The sequence below is a fragment of the Sinocyclocheilus rhinocerous genome, unplaced genomic scaffold (genome assembly GCF_001515625.1).
Source record: "Sinocyclocheilus rhinocerous isolate Xijiao unplaced genomic scaffold, SAMN03320098_v1.1 scaffold478, whole genome shotgun sequence".
Lineage (NCBI taxonomy): Eukaryota > Metazoa > Chordata > Actinopteri > Cypriniformes > Cyprinidae > Sinocyclocheilus > Sinocyclocheilus rhinocerous.
The window spans coordinates 859,395-871,610 of NW_015651483.1; the positions used below are offsets into that span (position 1 = coordinate 859,395).

Below are 12,216 nucleotides of genomic sequence, written 5' to 3' on the forward strand. Positions count from 1 at the left end.
AATTCAGATCATCCTGTCACAGGAATAAGAAAAAAATGCAGAGTGATGCAGCTCTTTAGAGGAGAAATGGTTTTGTAAGCAGGCCCGGAATGTGTCTCGCGAGCTACAGGAGGAATGATCTGTAAAACAGGCAACCTTGAGAAATGTTTCGCATGGGGATAAAAGGTGCTTCGCAAAGTGAAAAAAGATAAGGTGATGTGTCCCCAAAAAGGCCCTTGTCCAAGGTGCACACTTTTAGCACTTAATTCCCCTGCAAGGATGCATTTACAGACATAAAAGTGAAATTTCTTTTGCATGTGTCTTTTGAGCACAAATCTGATCTGGTCTATTTTAGCTGGACAACAGGTTGAGTGTGCAAATGATCTGTGTATATACTGATTCCCTAAGACTTTTGTCAATTGTTTTATTTTCAGATTCCTGTGAGGCATTGAAGGATATGGAAAACTGATGAGAAATATCAGCATATAAACAGTGAGAAAGCCAAGCATGACTTTGCATATTCCACTCAGAATATTCCAAGTCACTGGGCTCAAGATGTTTGCTATTCGAATCGAAACAGCAATATTTTTAACAAAAGAAAAAGCATGTGGAACTGTACAGTAATCTATTTCTAAGAAATAGCAGGATATTTCTTAACCTTCCCTGTTTAAAAAGACTCAACTGTCTTACTTTGCTGTGACCTTTGACCTTCAGGTTAATTTAATGTGCCTATGGGACACTTCAGTTCATAATTCAGGTGGGTTATAAAGCTGTGCTCTCAGACTTTGGCTTTCCATTTGTCCCGTTTAACCTCTAACATCTCTCCTTATGATGGAATGAACATGCTTATAAAGTAAAAGAAGCAATGGCTTACATACATATCATCAATTCACAGATCATTACACCCAAGAAATATATTCCAAAATTTATGAAGAAACAAATTTATGATCTTTGACTTCAAATGTCACTAAAAGGAAATATGTATCTGTCTGTTGATCCTAATGTTTATTCACTCTGTCAGAGTCCTGGGTTTGGTGCACGATGAAAACGGTTAAAATAAACTGCCCTGCCGTCTTGATGAGATGAGCAGACGTCCTGAGAGTGGGAGCAGGAGAGATACAGTCACAGAAGATTTAGTCAAGGCCTCTAGGTGAACATTTGAGCATTTCATATGGGATGTATATGGAATGGTGGCAGGCTGGTTGATGGGATGGTGCTCAACAGGAATCCAGACTTGGTTAAAGGTTTATAAACGACAGGAGTGAATGGTGCAAGGCTGATGGATGAGTGGTACAACCTGTAATAGATGAGTCCCAAAAGCACTTGGGCAGACCTCCATACTATCCTGTTTATACACATCAAGGTTAATATTGTTAACTAAAAGGCAACATTTCTCACTTTCCTTTAGCTTAAAAGAACAGTTCAACCAAAAATGTACAGAAAATGTTCTCACCCTCCAATCCTATATGTAGATGAGTTTGTATCTGTAACAGATTTGGAAAAATTTAGCATTATGTCAATTGCTCACCAGTGAATGGGTGCCGTCAGAATGAGAGTTCAAACAGCTGATAAAAACATCACAATAATATACAAATAATCCACACGACTCCAGTCCATCAGAAAAGCTGCTTCCTCCAGTGAAAAAGTCCATTCGCTGTTGTCCTCACAAATCAAAATCCACAGACATATTTGTTTTAGACTGTATTCGTTTGTTGTTGAGATGACTTTGACTGGAGAAATCAATATTATGGATAGAGGACTCGTATTTTAGTCATAAGCAGTGGTTTGAAGTTAAAAATGTTTATCAAAATGCCAGTCCATAATTATGGATTTGTTTCTTACAAACATGCAGCTTTTCACTTCACAAGATGCCAACTGATCTGGAGTTATGTGGATTACTTGTGGATTATTGTGGTGATAATGCAGCTCTTGATTCAGATACTGCAAAGTACTATTTATGTCTGATGACAGCTACAGTTTATAACTGACTGTTTTCCCAGGCAACCTGTTTCCTACATAGTTGTGCTAGTTTGATGTCTTTCTTGTCCTCACATAATAAATTAAATTCACATGAAGGTCCTGATCATAAAGAAATATTGGACTAGGTAATGATAAAGATAGGAAATAGGTGAAAGATAGATAATAAATAGGTAAAACTTGAAAAGAATTGTACTTTTGTGTGTGTGTGTGTGTGTGTGTGTGTGTGTGTATCATGAATTATTGATTATTAAATATTTAATTGATTATTAAATCTTGATTGCGCCAATTGAGTTGGTCACACATCACGACTTTGATATGGACAAGGGATTTTTAAATATGAATAAGGAGTGAAGCAGTTTTGTAAAAATATTTTTAGGCCTAATAAGAAAAAAAATATAAGAATTTTTAGGACTGAATTCTTTTACTGACGTTTTTTTTTCTTCATTATGAATGTTGTTGCATCATTTTACTGAATGAAGTGAACAAATGCTTATTAACAACAATATTTGATATTACAAATATTATAACAATATTACAAATATTATTAACAAGTATTTTATCTTTCCTATAGTCATTGTCCAGGGTAATGGGATGTGATTGGGCCACACAGAACTTTAAATCTTTGTCCAAGATGGTTTTCATGACATGAAGCCCTGAGGGTGAGAAGGTTAAAACGTGCCCTGTTTTCTCCCTCCATAGTTTCCTCTACTCCAGGTGCAGTTGATCAATCTCAAACTGACCTTGACTGCAGAACAGACCTCAATCAAGCATCCATGTCTCCGGATGCATTAGTCATTATTGCTGTGCTGCTGAATGCGATGGAGCAGGAAGCATCAATCTTTCCCAGTGAGGTGTTTGCCTACTGTCATGAAGACTTCAAGCACCATGACACAGGTCACACCTGCCATGTGTCCTGAAGATTAGAGTTCACCAGAGGGCAAATTTACTTCCGAATGGTGTCCACAAAGGATGTTGCCGTTTTATTTAGTATTACATGTGTTTTCAAGACCATAAGTGCACCAGGATGAGTTTTAGTTTAGTGTTCTTTACTTTGTTTCTTCATCAGAACAGATTTGGAGAAATGTAGCATTACATAATTTGCTCACCAATGGATCCTCTGCAGTGAATGGGTGCCGTCAGAATGATAGTCCCAACAGCTGAAAAAACATCACAATAATCCACAAGTAATCCACACCACTCCAGTTCATCAGTTCATGTTTTGTGAAGCAAAGATCTGCGTGTTTGCAAGAAGCAAATGCATCATTAAAATATTTTTAATTTTAAACAGTTGTTAAAATATGAGTCCTCTATCTATAATATTGCTTCCTCCAATGAAAAAGTCATCTTGTCTGAATCAGGAGAGAATTATGCACAGATCAGGTGTTTACAAGTGTAAAAGTGAAACAATAATTTAAAAAAAAGCACTAAACAAATGTTTTTTATCCGCTGTTTGAACACTCATTCTGACGGCACCCATTCACTGCAGAGGATCCATTCGTGAGCAAGTGATGTAATACTAAATTTCTCCAGATCTGTTCGGATGAAGAAACAAACTCATCTATATGCTGGATGGCCTGAGTAAATTTTCAGCAAATTTTCATTTTTGGGTAAACTATTCTTTTAACTTACACATATCTTATTCATCAGGGGGTGAAAACATAATCTTCATTGTCCAAAAATCTGAGACCATTGGTAAAAATGTTTCTACTTTGCATTTTGCATTTTGAAATTTAAATATATTTGATTACGCATTACTCAGCATTATAATTTTAGTACAAAGTTTAATTAAAAAATGAAATTTAATTTCAAATTTTATTACATCATCCTTTTGCATTCCTGACCGCAGAACTTGAACTGCATTAACTTTGATGTTTGTAAAAATAAATAAATAAATAATTGACCTTTTCAGATATACTTATTTCATTAGTGGCACTGAAAAAAAATTGCAAAAAACCTTGATATTTTGTATTTATTTCCTAACTCTTGTTTTCAAAATATTTCAAATCTTTAAAAAAAAAAAAGAAGCTTATTTCCAGGTAAAAAAAAACAAAAACATTGCACTCTAAAAAATGCTGGGTTAAATACAACCCAGTGCTGGGTAAAATAGGGACAAACCCAGCAATTGGGCTGTTTTGACCCAGCGGTTTAAATGTTTAACCCAACCGCTGGGTCAAAACAACCCAATTGCTGGGTTTGTCCCTATTTTACCCAGCACTGGGTTGTATTTAACCCAGCATTTTTTAGAGTGTGGGTTTCACTTTGGACCCTGAATATGGCAAAATGATATAAAAAACAGAGCTTTCTCATGTATCTTTGTTCTATCAGATGTTAACTCTGGCACAAGCCTCTCTTTTCACTTCACCCTTCACACCACATTAAACAATGTTCGCGAAACGTTGGATCACCTGCTGCTGTCTAGTCAACAAGGCAATAAACACGTTTTCCCTAAACAGGAACTGTGCTTCCAATCATTCCACCAGATCCGTAGGTGCTACGCCACAAAAAATGTCCCGCTGAAGATGAGGAGGAGAAGGCCAGGTGTTCGTGAAGGCCTCCTGATGGGTCATTGCAAAGATGCTGCGGTCGATTATGACCTTTTAAACTGGATTCCTACACTTTATAGGATATCTTGCAGAGTAAGAGTGCAGTTTATGGCCTCATTCACCCACACGATTAGTGATCACTTTCTCACGTGTGAAGTTACAGGTCCGTTAGAGCATTTGAGACTGTAGTCTCTGTAGTTTTGATTGAATGGACAGTTATATCTATATATGCAACTGTTCAAAGGTTTGTGGTCAGTAAGATATATTTTTGTGCAAGAAATTAATACGTTCCAACAAAGATGAATTAAATTGATCAAAAGTGACAGTAAAGCCATTTATAAGGTTACAAAGATTTCAGTCAATGCTGTTCTTTTGAACTTTCTGTTCAGCAGATAATCCTGAAAAAAAGTGTCACAGTTTCCACAAAATATTAAGCAGCATAACTGTTTTCAGCATTGATAATAATTAGAAATGTTTCTTGAGTAGCAAATCAGCATATTAGAATGATTTCTGAAGGATCATGTGACACTAAAGACTGGAGTAATGACACTGAAAATTCAGCTTTAACATCACAGGAATACATTGCATTTTAAAATATATTAAAAAGGAAAACAGCTATTTTAAATTGCAATATAATGTCACAATATTACAGTTTTTACTGTATTTTTGATCAAATAAATTCAGCCTTGGTGAGCAGAAGAGACTGCTTTCGAAAACATTAAAAAATCTTACCAATCCCAAACCTCTGAATGGTAATATACTATTTAATTATATTTTACTTTTAATGTGCATCAACCAAAACTGCACATATAATTTTTTAAAATACTCAAAGGCCATTTAGAAAATAATTGTGCAGTTCTCCAGACAGCTTATAGTTTTGGTTGTATAACAAGTATTAATGATTACAGGATGTTTTTTCGTCTTAAACACTTGTTTTACCCACTAGAAGACAGACATCCGACAACATGTTTACACATTGTGAACTGCAAAAGCGTTAGACAAAAGCATTTCCACACGATTAGGAGTTGAGGAATGTTGTTGTGTATAATTGAGGGTCATAAGGTGCCTATTTCTCACCGTCTTTCTTTGTTTTCCATAGATGCCACTCCTTGATGGTTATGGGCTCACTCCCATAAGCCCAGCAGGAGCTGGGACAGGGACGCGGCCCATGTTTTGATGTGGTTTGGACATAGACAGTTTGCATGGGCTCCTGAATACCGGAGATAATTTCCCTAGCCATTTGCTCTCAGTTCTCTCAGCAGTTGTTTGCATCCCAATCATCCCGTGCAACCACGAGGAATTCAAACCTTAGGTGCTTTTAAAAATTCTTTCCCTCCACAGAGCTCCGAACGAAATTTGGGTGCATATCCATTGTAAAAGGCCTCTGAATGAGTAAAAACCAACTATTTTTTGGTTTTGAAATTTGAGCCTAGAAGACATATAGTCATGATCCAAGGTAATGAATTTAAAATGTTTGCTTTATAGCCCTATAAATGGTTTGTAGCTTAGTGACTATATTCTTCTTTCTGATGAATTTAACATTAGGTACTTGATGTTGCACCCATCAAAAAAAACTGAATGGATCAAGTCCTTGAGCTAGAGGTTATGCAGACCAAAAGCAGTTTATTGCTCCTATTCTTATACAAGCATTTATGGTACTTTGAGTGAGTCGGAGTTATGGCTGTCAGTAACAAGCATATCACATATAAATATTATCACGCATACGCTACAGTTCAAAATATTTTTTAATGCTTTAAAAGGAGTTTCTTAAAGCTGCATTTAAAAACTGGAATACTGTGAAAGATTATTACAATTTAAAATGAACTGTTTTCTATTTTAAACTATTTTAAAATGCAATTTTTTCCCTGTAATGCAATGTTGAATTTTCAGCAGCCATTACTTTTCTTGTGATTTGAATAGGCCTCCCTAACAAGTATGGAAAATAGCAAGGATATTACATCTTTATTCCCAACTAAAATATGTTCTAGAACCTTCTTTGAGAATAGTGGGAGGCTGCTTTCTGAATCAGATGCATCCATATGCACGTGTTACCAATAAAGGCTTCTTTGTCATGAGGGAAAGTGGGAAGGAAAGGAAGAGAAAGTGATCGAGTGAGTGAATGAATGAGATAGAGAATGCAAGAAACAGCAGTGCAAACACTGCCTGCATGCCATTAATAATGAGAAACACAAACAGTACATGATATAACTGTAATACAGAGTCACATCCCCCCTGCACAGAGGGCAGATGAACAAACAGGAGGTGTCACAGAAACATCCTGAAGATTTATGACTCTGAATTCCCCATGTATCTATCCTCAGACCTGCTCTGTGCTCTCTCTCTCTCTCTCTCTCTCTCACACACACACACACACACACATTTACTAAGAAAACCAAATGGGGACACACCACTGTTTCGATATAAACCCAATTGTAATTACTATGGCTAATGATAACCTAGAGTCATTACTAATTTCAATTATTGTGAAAATGAAAGATGCAGATATACTGTGATTTTTATAAACAAAGCATTTATTTAAAAGACAACAGGGACAGAGTACATTTGAAACCGTTTATGAGCAGCACATTAGTGCTTTGATTTGAGCCAAAGCCTGATGAGCAAAACTAAGCTCCGATTGGCTGAATCTGTTTGGAAAGTGAACAGTACTCAGTCTTGGTGTTTTGCGTGCTTGGTCTCTGGTGCATCGTTAAGCTTGGAGAAGTGTTCCGACAAGGCTGCCAGGGCACGGTACCGATGGGAGATGCTGTTCTTCACTTCTTTAGGGAGCTCAGCATAACTGCCCACAGAAACACAGCACAAAGGAATGAGAAAAACAAAATCACTATCAAAATAAAAAGGGCTTTAAGTGCTAATTTTATCTATTCTTATAATGTGATAACATGGACTGTAGGAAAAGTCTTTCATAAATATTTGTAGATTTGGTTAAATCAAAGTCAAGTTGAGATTTACTTTGACCAATACTGTCACCTACTGGTGAACCTGAGAAACACAACTGCAAAGTTATGAGAAGATACTCACGTTTTTTCATAGCCATCAGGCTGAAAACAAGGATCCCACCCAAAATCCCTTGGGCCCCTGGGCTCAACAATACGGCCCTGAAAAAAATTATTAGAAATGTTGGAGGTAGGAATCAAAACCTGCATGCTATAGTTTTCAACGTATTATTACAGCTATAGTGTGTTCTTCATGATCAACTGCTACTGTTCCTCCATCATTAAAAAAGGGCCTCTATCACTCTCCAATTCTTAAAAAAAACTGGCGCTGATCCTAATGATTTAAATAATTACAGGCCTATTTCTAATCTCCCTTTTATTTAAGAATACTTGAAAGAACAGTAGCAGCTCAACTTGAAGCACATCTGCAAAGTAATGACATTTATGAACATTTCCAGTCAGGCTTTTGACCCAAACATATTACAGAAACAGCTCTTGTCAAGGTTATAAATGATCTTCTCCTAGCTGCTGATTCTGGTTTTCTGTCTATTCTTATTCTTCTAGATATTAGTGCTGCCTTTGATACTATTAGTCATTCAGTACTATTGGAACGGCTGGCTTGCACTGGAATAGCTAATGCGCTTCTTTGGTTCTCATCTTATTTAAGTGACAGAAAACAGTTTATGCAGATTAAGAATACACATTCAGATCCCGTCTCAGTTAATCATGGCGTTCCACAAGGGTCGGTGCTGGGTCCGCTTTTATTTATCATTTATATTCTACCTCTTGGTCATATTTTATGTTCTTATGGTATTAATTTCCATTTTTACACTGACGACACACAAGTATATATCCCGAAGACCTAATGTTTCTCATCCCCCTCCTGACCTCACTAAATGTTTGCAGGACGTTAATATCTGGATGACTAATAATTTTTTTAAGTTAAATGCCAATAAAACTGAAGCCCTCTTTGTTCTAGGTTCTAGGTCTGTTTTATCTAAAACTCAATACTTTACCTTGGTTATTGATAATTGCCCAGTCAATTTTTCTACCCAGGTGAAAAGTCTTGGGGTTATACTGGATGGTTTGCTTTCGTTTAGTCCTCATATTAGTAATATTTCACGATCTGCATTTTTTCATCTACGCAACATTGCCAGACTTTGTTCTTCACTTTCCCAACATAGTACTGAAGTGCTTATCCATGCATTGGTTACATCTTGGATTGATTATTGTAATTCTCTTTTATTTGGAATTCCTGAAAAACAACTTAATCGATTACAGGTAATCCAGAATTCAGCAGCTAGGATAGTTACCCGCTCACGTACTTTTGATCATATATCTCCAATTCTTTTCCAGCTGCATTGGCTTCCTTTTCGTTATTGTGTACATTACAAAATTCTACTTCTTACATACAAAGCTCTTCACAATTTGCCACCTAATTATCTTTCAGATCTTCTTCATTTGTATACTCCTTTGCGCTCTTTGAGATCATCTTCTGCAGACTTATTGTCTGTTCCAAAATTCAAGATGAGTTCCTTTGGTGGTAGGGCTTTTAGTTGTGCAGTGCCGAAGTTATGGAACTCTTTACCTTTGCACATTCGCCAGCTGGATTCAGTTTCCCATTTTAAAGTTCAGATAAAAGCTTATTTGTTTAGAGTAGCTTTTAATGATCTGCTTATTTAATGTGTTGTTATAATGTTCGCTTTTTGTATGTTTTTTTGTATTGCTTTGTTTTACATTGTACGGTGTCCTGAAAGGCGCCTATAAATAAAAAGTATTATTATTATTATTAGTGTTCAACGTAACACATTTATATATATTACCTGTCAAAAGTTTGTGGACAGTAAGATTTTGTTGAAAGAAATAAATGCTTTTATTCAGCAAGGATGCATTAAATTGATCAAAAGAGACATTAAAGGCATTTATAGTGTTTTGATTTCGATTTCAAATAAATGCTGTTCTTTTGAACTTTCAATTAATTAAGAAATTCTGGAAAGAAATGTGTCACACAGTAGTTTCCACAAAAATATTAAGCAGCACAACTGTGGTAACAATTGATAACAACAACATTGTGACAACACTGATAATCATAATAAATGTTCATGTGAAACTGAAGACTGGAGTAATGATGCTGAAAATCAGCTTTGCATCACAGGAAAAATTACATTTAAAATATATTAAAATGGAAAACTTTAAATATTAGTTATTTAAAATTGCAATATTTCACAATAATACTGGTTTTACTATATTTCAATCAAATAAATGCATTCCTGGTGAGCATGGCACACTTATTTCAAAAACATTAATACATTTTACTGACCCTTAACTTTTGAGTGGTAGTGTACATTATACATTTGTGGTACTGGTGCTTATATACCGTACATCTGGATTCAGTTTATTTATTGATTGAATGATAGTAAAGACAGAAAATTATGGGGAAAAGAGAGGGCAAACAATGCCTGTATGGGCACCAAAGCTCAATGTAAAAACCACTACTTCACGAGAGTAAATAAACATGCTCACCTCAGTTCTTCCTCTGAACAGCTGGACTGGCTCATCTTTTCCAGCACAGAAAGCAAATGTACACAGAGCCCAGGCAGATTTATCCTCAAAACCTGCTAGCAATTTATACAAACCTACAAACATAAAGAAAACAGCTCAATTTGCATATTCCTATTTTTGCCTATGCCTCTAAATATGACTTTTTAAGAAATAAAGCTAAAATAAAAATAACATAAAATAATAATATTAAGTATTAAATATAAACTAAATGAAAATCAGAAATGTTGACTAGGCAGCTAATGGAAATAAGTTTACATTTAGTTAAAATTTAGAAACAAAAAACTCAAAAATAATAAAAACTAAAACTGAACTAAAGCTAAAACTAAAAAAAAAAAAACTCATAAAAATGACTGACAATTAACCTAAAATAAAAGTATTCAGTAGTAACGCCTTACCCTCTGGCTTCAGTTTATCCAAGAACCATTTTCTGTGAAGAGCGAAAAAACATTACATAATTTAATGCACTGTGCAACATACTTACACCTTATCACTGTTTTATATTTACAGAATTTAAAGGAGCCAGACTCACATGTAAGGTCCTGGTAGTCCTCCTAGTGCCCTGAAGCACAGACAGGTGTCCTCTACCAGCACTGGCCCATCCACCTTCACACAAAACACATAACATCATGTTTGAGGCATCAACCAAGTAAAAAGATGCACAATTTACAAACCTGCCTTGCAGCTTCTTGACACTTCTGTATAGAAATATCATCTGGTTCCCCTTGATATTCAGGCACTGCAAGAGAGGACATAATCACTTTACAAATACAGCAATGGCATGCTTGATATTTTAAGTCAACAAAGCAGAAGAATAATAGCCAAGCAAGTACTTACAGTCAATCTTCTTAGAAACCAGTTTGTAGGGAAATTTGTCACCAAGGATCTGAACTACCTGTTTGAACAAGAGATTATTAGATTGATAGGCAGATTCAACAAGTAAAATAATTTTAGGGATGCAAAACGATTAATCGCAATTAATTGCATTCAAAATAAAAGTTTATGTTTACATACAATATGTGTGTGTATTGTGTATATTTATTGTGTATAAATAAATACACACATATATATGTATATATTTATATATATTTACACTTATATATATATATATATAAATATAAAATATTTTCCTTAATATATACATGTGTGTGTGTGTATTTATATATACACAATAAATATACACAATACGCACACATATAATATGTAAACATAAACTTTTATTTTGAATGCGATTAATCGCAATTAATTGTTTTGCAGTCCTAAATATCTTTTTGATAACATAATTTTGTGCTTAACCTTTTTACAAAGTCATATTTTATTTTAACCCAAATTTTGACCCATTTTTAAACAATTTTTTTCTACTCAATGTAATGTTTATTTTATCGTCTATTGTTAGAAAAGTTCATGGCATTAATCTGCATTTAGACCAGCCCCAAATTTGGATATCAGGGTTGCAAAATTACAAAGTTCATTGAAAATTATTTGAAGTACCACACTGACCATATAAATAATATAACATAAACAAATAAATGAACGAATAAATAATAATCCAGGCCGTGTTTTGTAGCCCATTTATGCAAATAGCTCAAACGTGTGCATGAAGTCAACTGTAATCTAAATATCATCTTTGAGACTATATAAACCACTAACCAGCTAGGCGTTTATTTAGGAGTGAGAAGTGATTACTGGACATTTCACTATTTATGAAGCTTCACAAAACTAATCTTACAGTGTTTCATGGCATGTGAGCAGAGACTATAAATGCAAGTCAAGACACTTATTCACATTTAATTTTACATTGTGTTTAAATTGGATAGTTTGTGGCTGAATCGATATTTTTAAACACGCCGCACTCTCACCTCTTCCAGTTTTTTCGCGTTCCCGGTAACGAATACCACAGCTCTGCCGGTAGGTACTGCCATGCTTCAGCCTGTTTCGGTCAACAACTCTTCTTCTTCTTCTTTTGGAGTTTTATGGCGGTTGGCAAACAAACGATAGGTGCATTCCCGCCACCTACTAGGCTGGAGTGTGGACCATTGATGGAATAGGAAGAACTAAAAAAAAAATAATAATAATAATTAGTGTAAACTCCCACTTCGGTCAACAACTCACTGTCGGAACTGTAAAACACTCGGCTCCGTCACACCACAAACCAATCGTATTCATTGATCAAAAACTTTCACCAATCAGGGAACGAGTTC

General features: G+C 35.3%; 1 protein-coding gene across 1 annotated transcript; it reads right to left on the bottom strand.

The window, feature by feature from the left end:
* Positions 1–7,015: 7,015 nt before the first annotated feature.
* Positions 7,016–12,066, bottom strand: LOC107712840 (inosine triphosphate pyrophosphatase). Its single transcript, XM_016518203.1, has 8 exons — positions 11,875–12,066; positions 10,853–10,910; positions 10,690–10,754; positions 10,548–10,621; positions 10,414–10,445; positions 9,980–10,092; positions 7,542–7,618; positions 7,016–7,299 (listed from the first exon to the last, which is right to left on the bottom strand). Exons 1-8 carry the CDS (start codon positions 11,935–11,937, stop codon positions 7,170–7,172), a joined length of 612 nt encoding a protein of 203 aa, XP_016373689.1. The 5' UTR covers positions 11,938–12,066; the 3' UTR covers positions 7,016–7,169.
* Between the last annotated feature and the right edge of the window lie 150 nt (positions 12,067–12,216).

What these genes read in the sequence shown, in the direction of transcription:
- LOC107712840 (XM_016518203.1), bottom strand. Translation starts at nt 11,937, where the DNA reads ATGGCAGTACCTACCGGCAGAGCTGTGGTATTCGTTACCGGGAACGCG. An exon ending in GGACTACCAGGACCTTACAT is followed by an intron (nt 10,446 to 10,547) that starts GTGAGTCTGGCT and finishes CGCTCTTCACAG; the next exon opens with AAAATGGTTCTTGGATAAAC. An exon ending in GGATAAACTGAAGCCAGAGG is followed by an intron (nt 10,093 to 10,413) that starts GTAAGGCGTTAC and finishes TTATGTTTGTAG; the next exon opens with GTTTGTATAAATTGCTAGCA.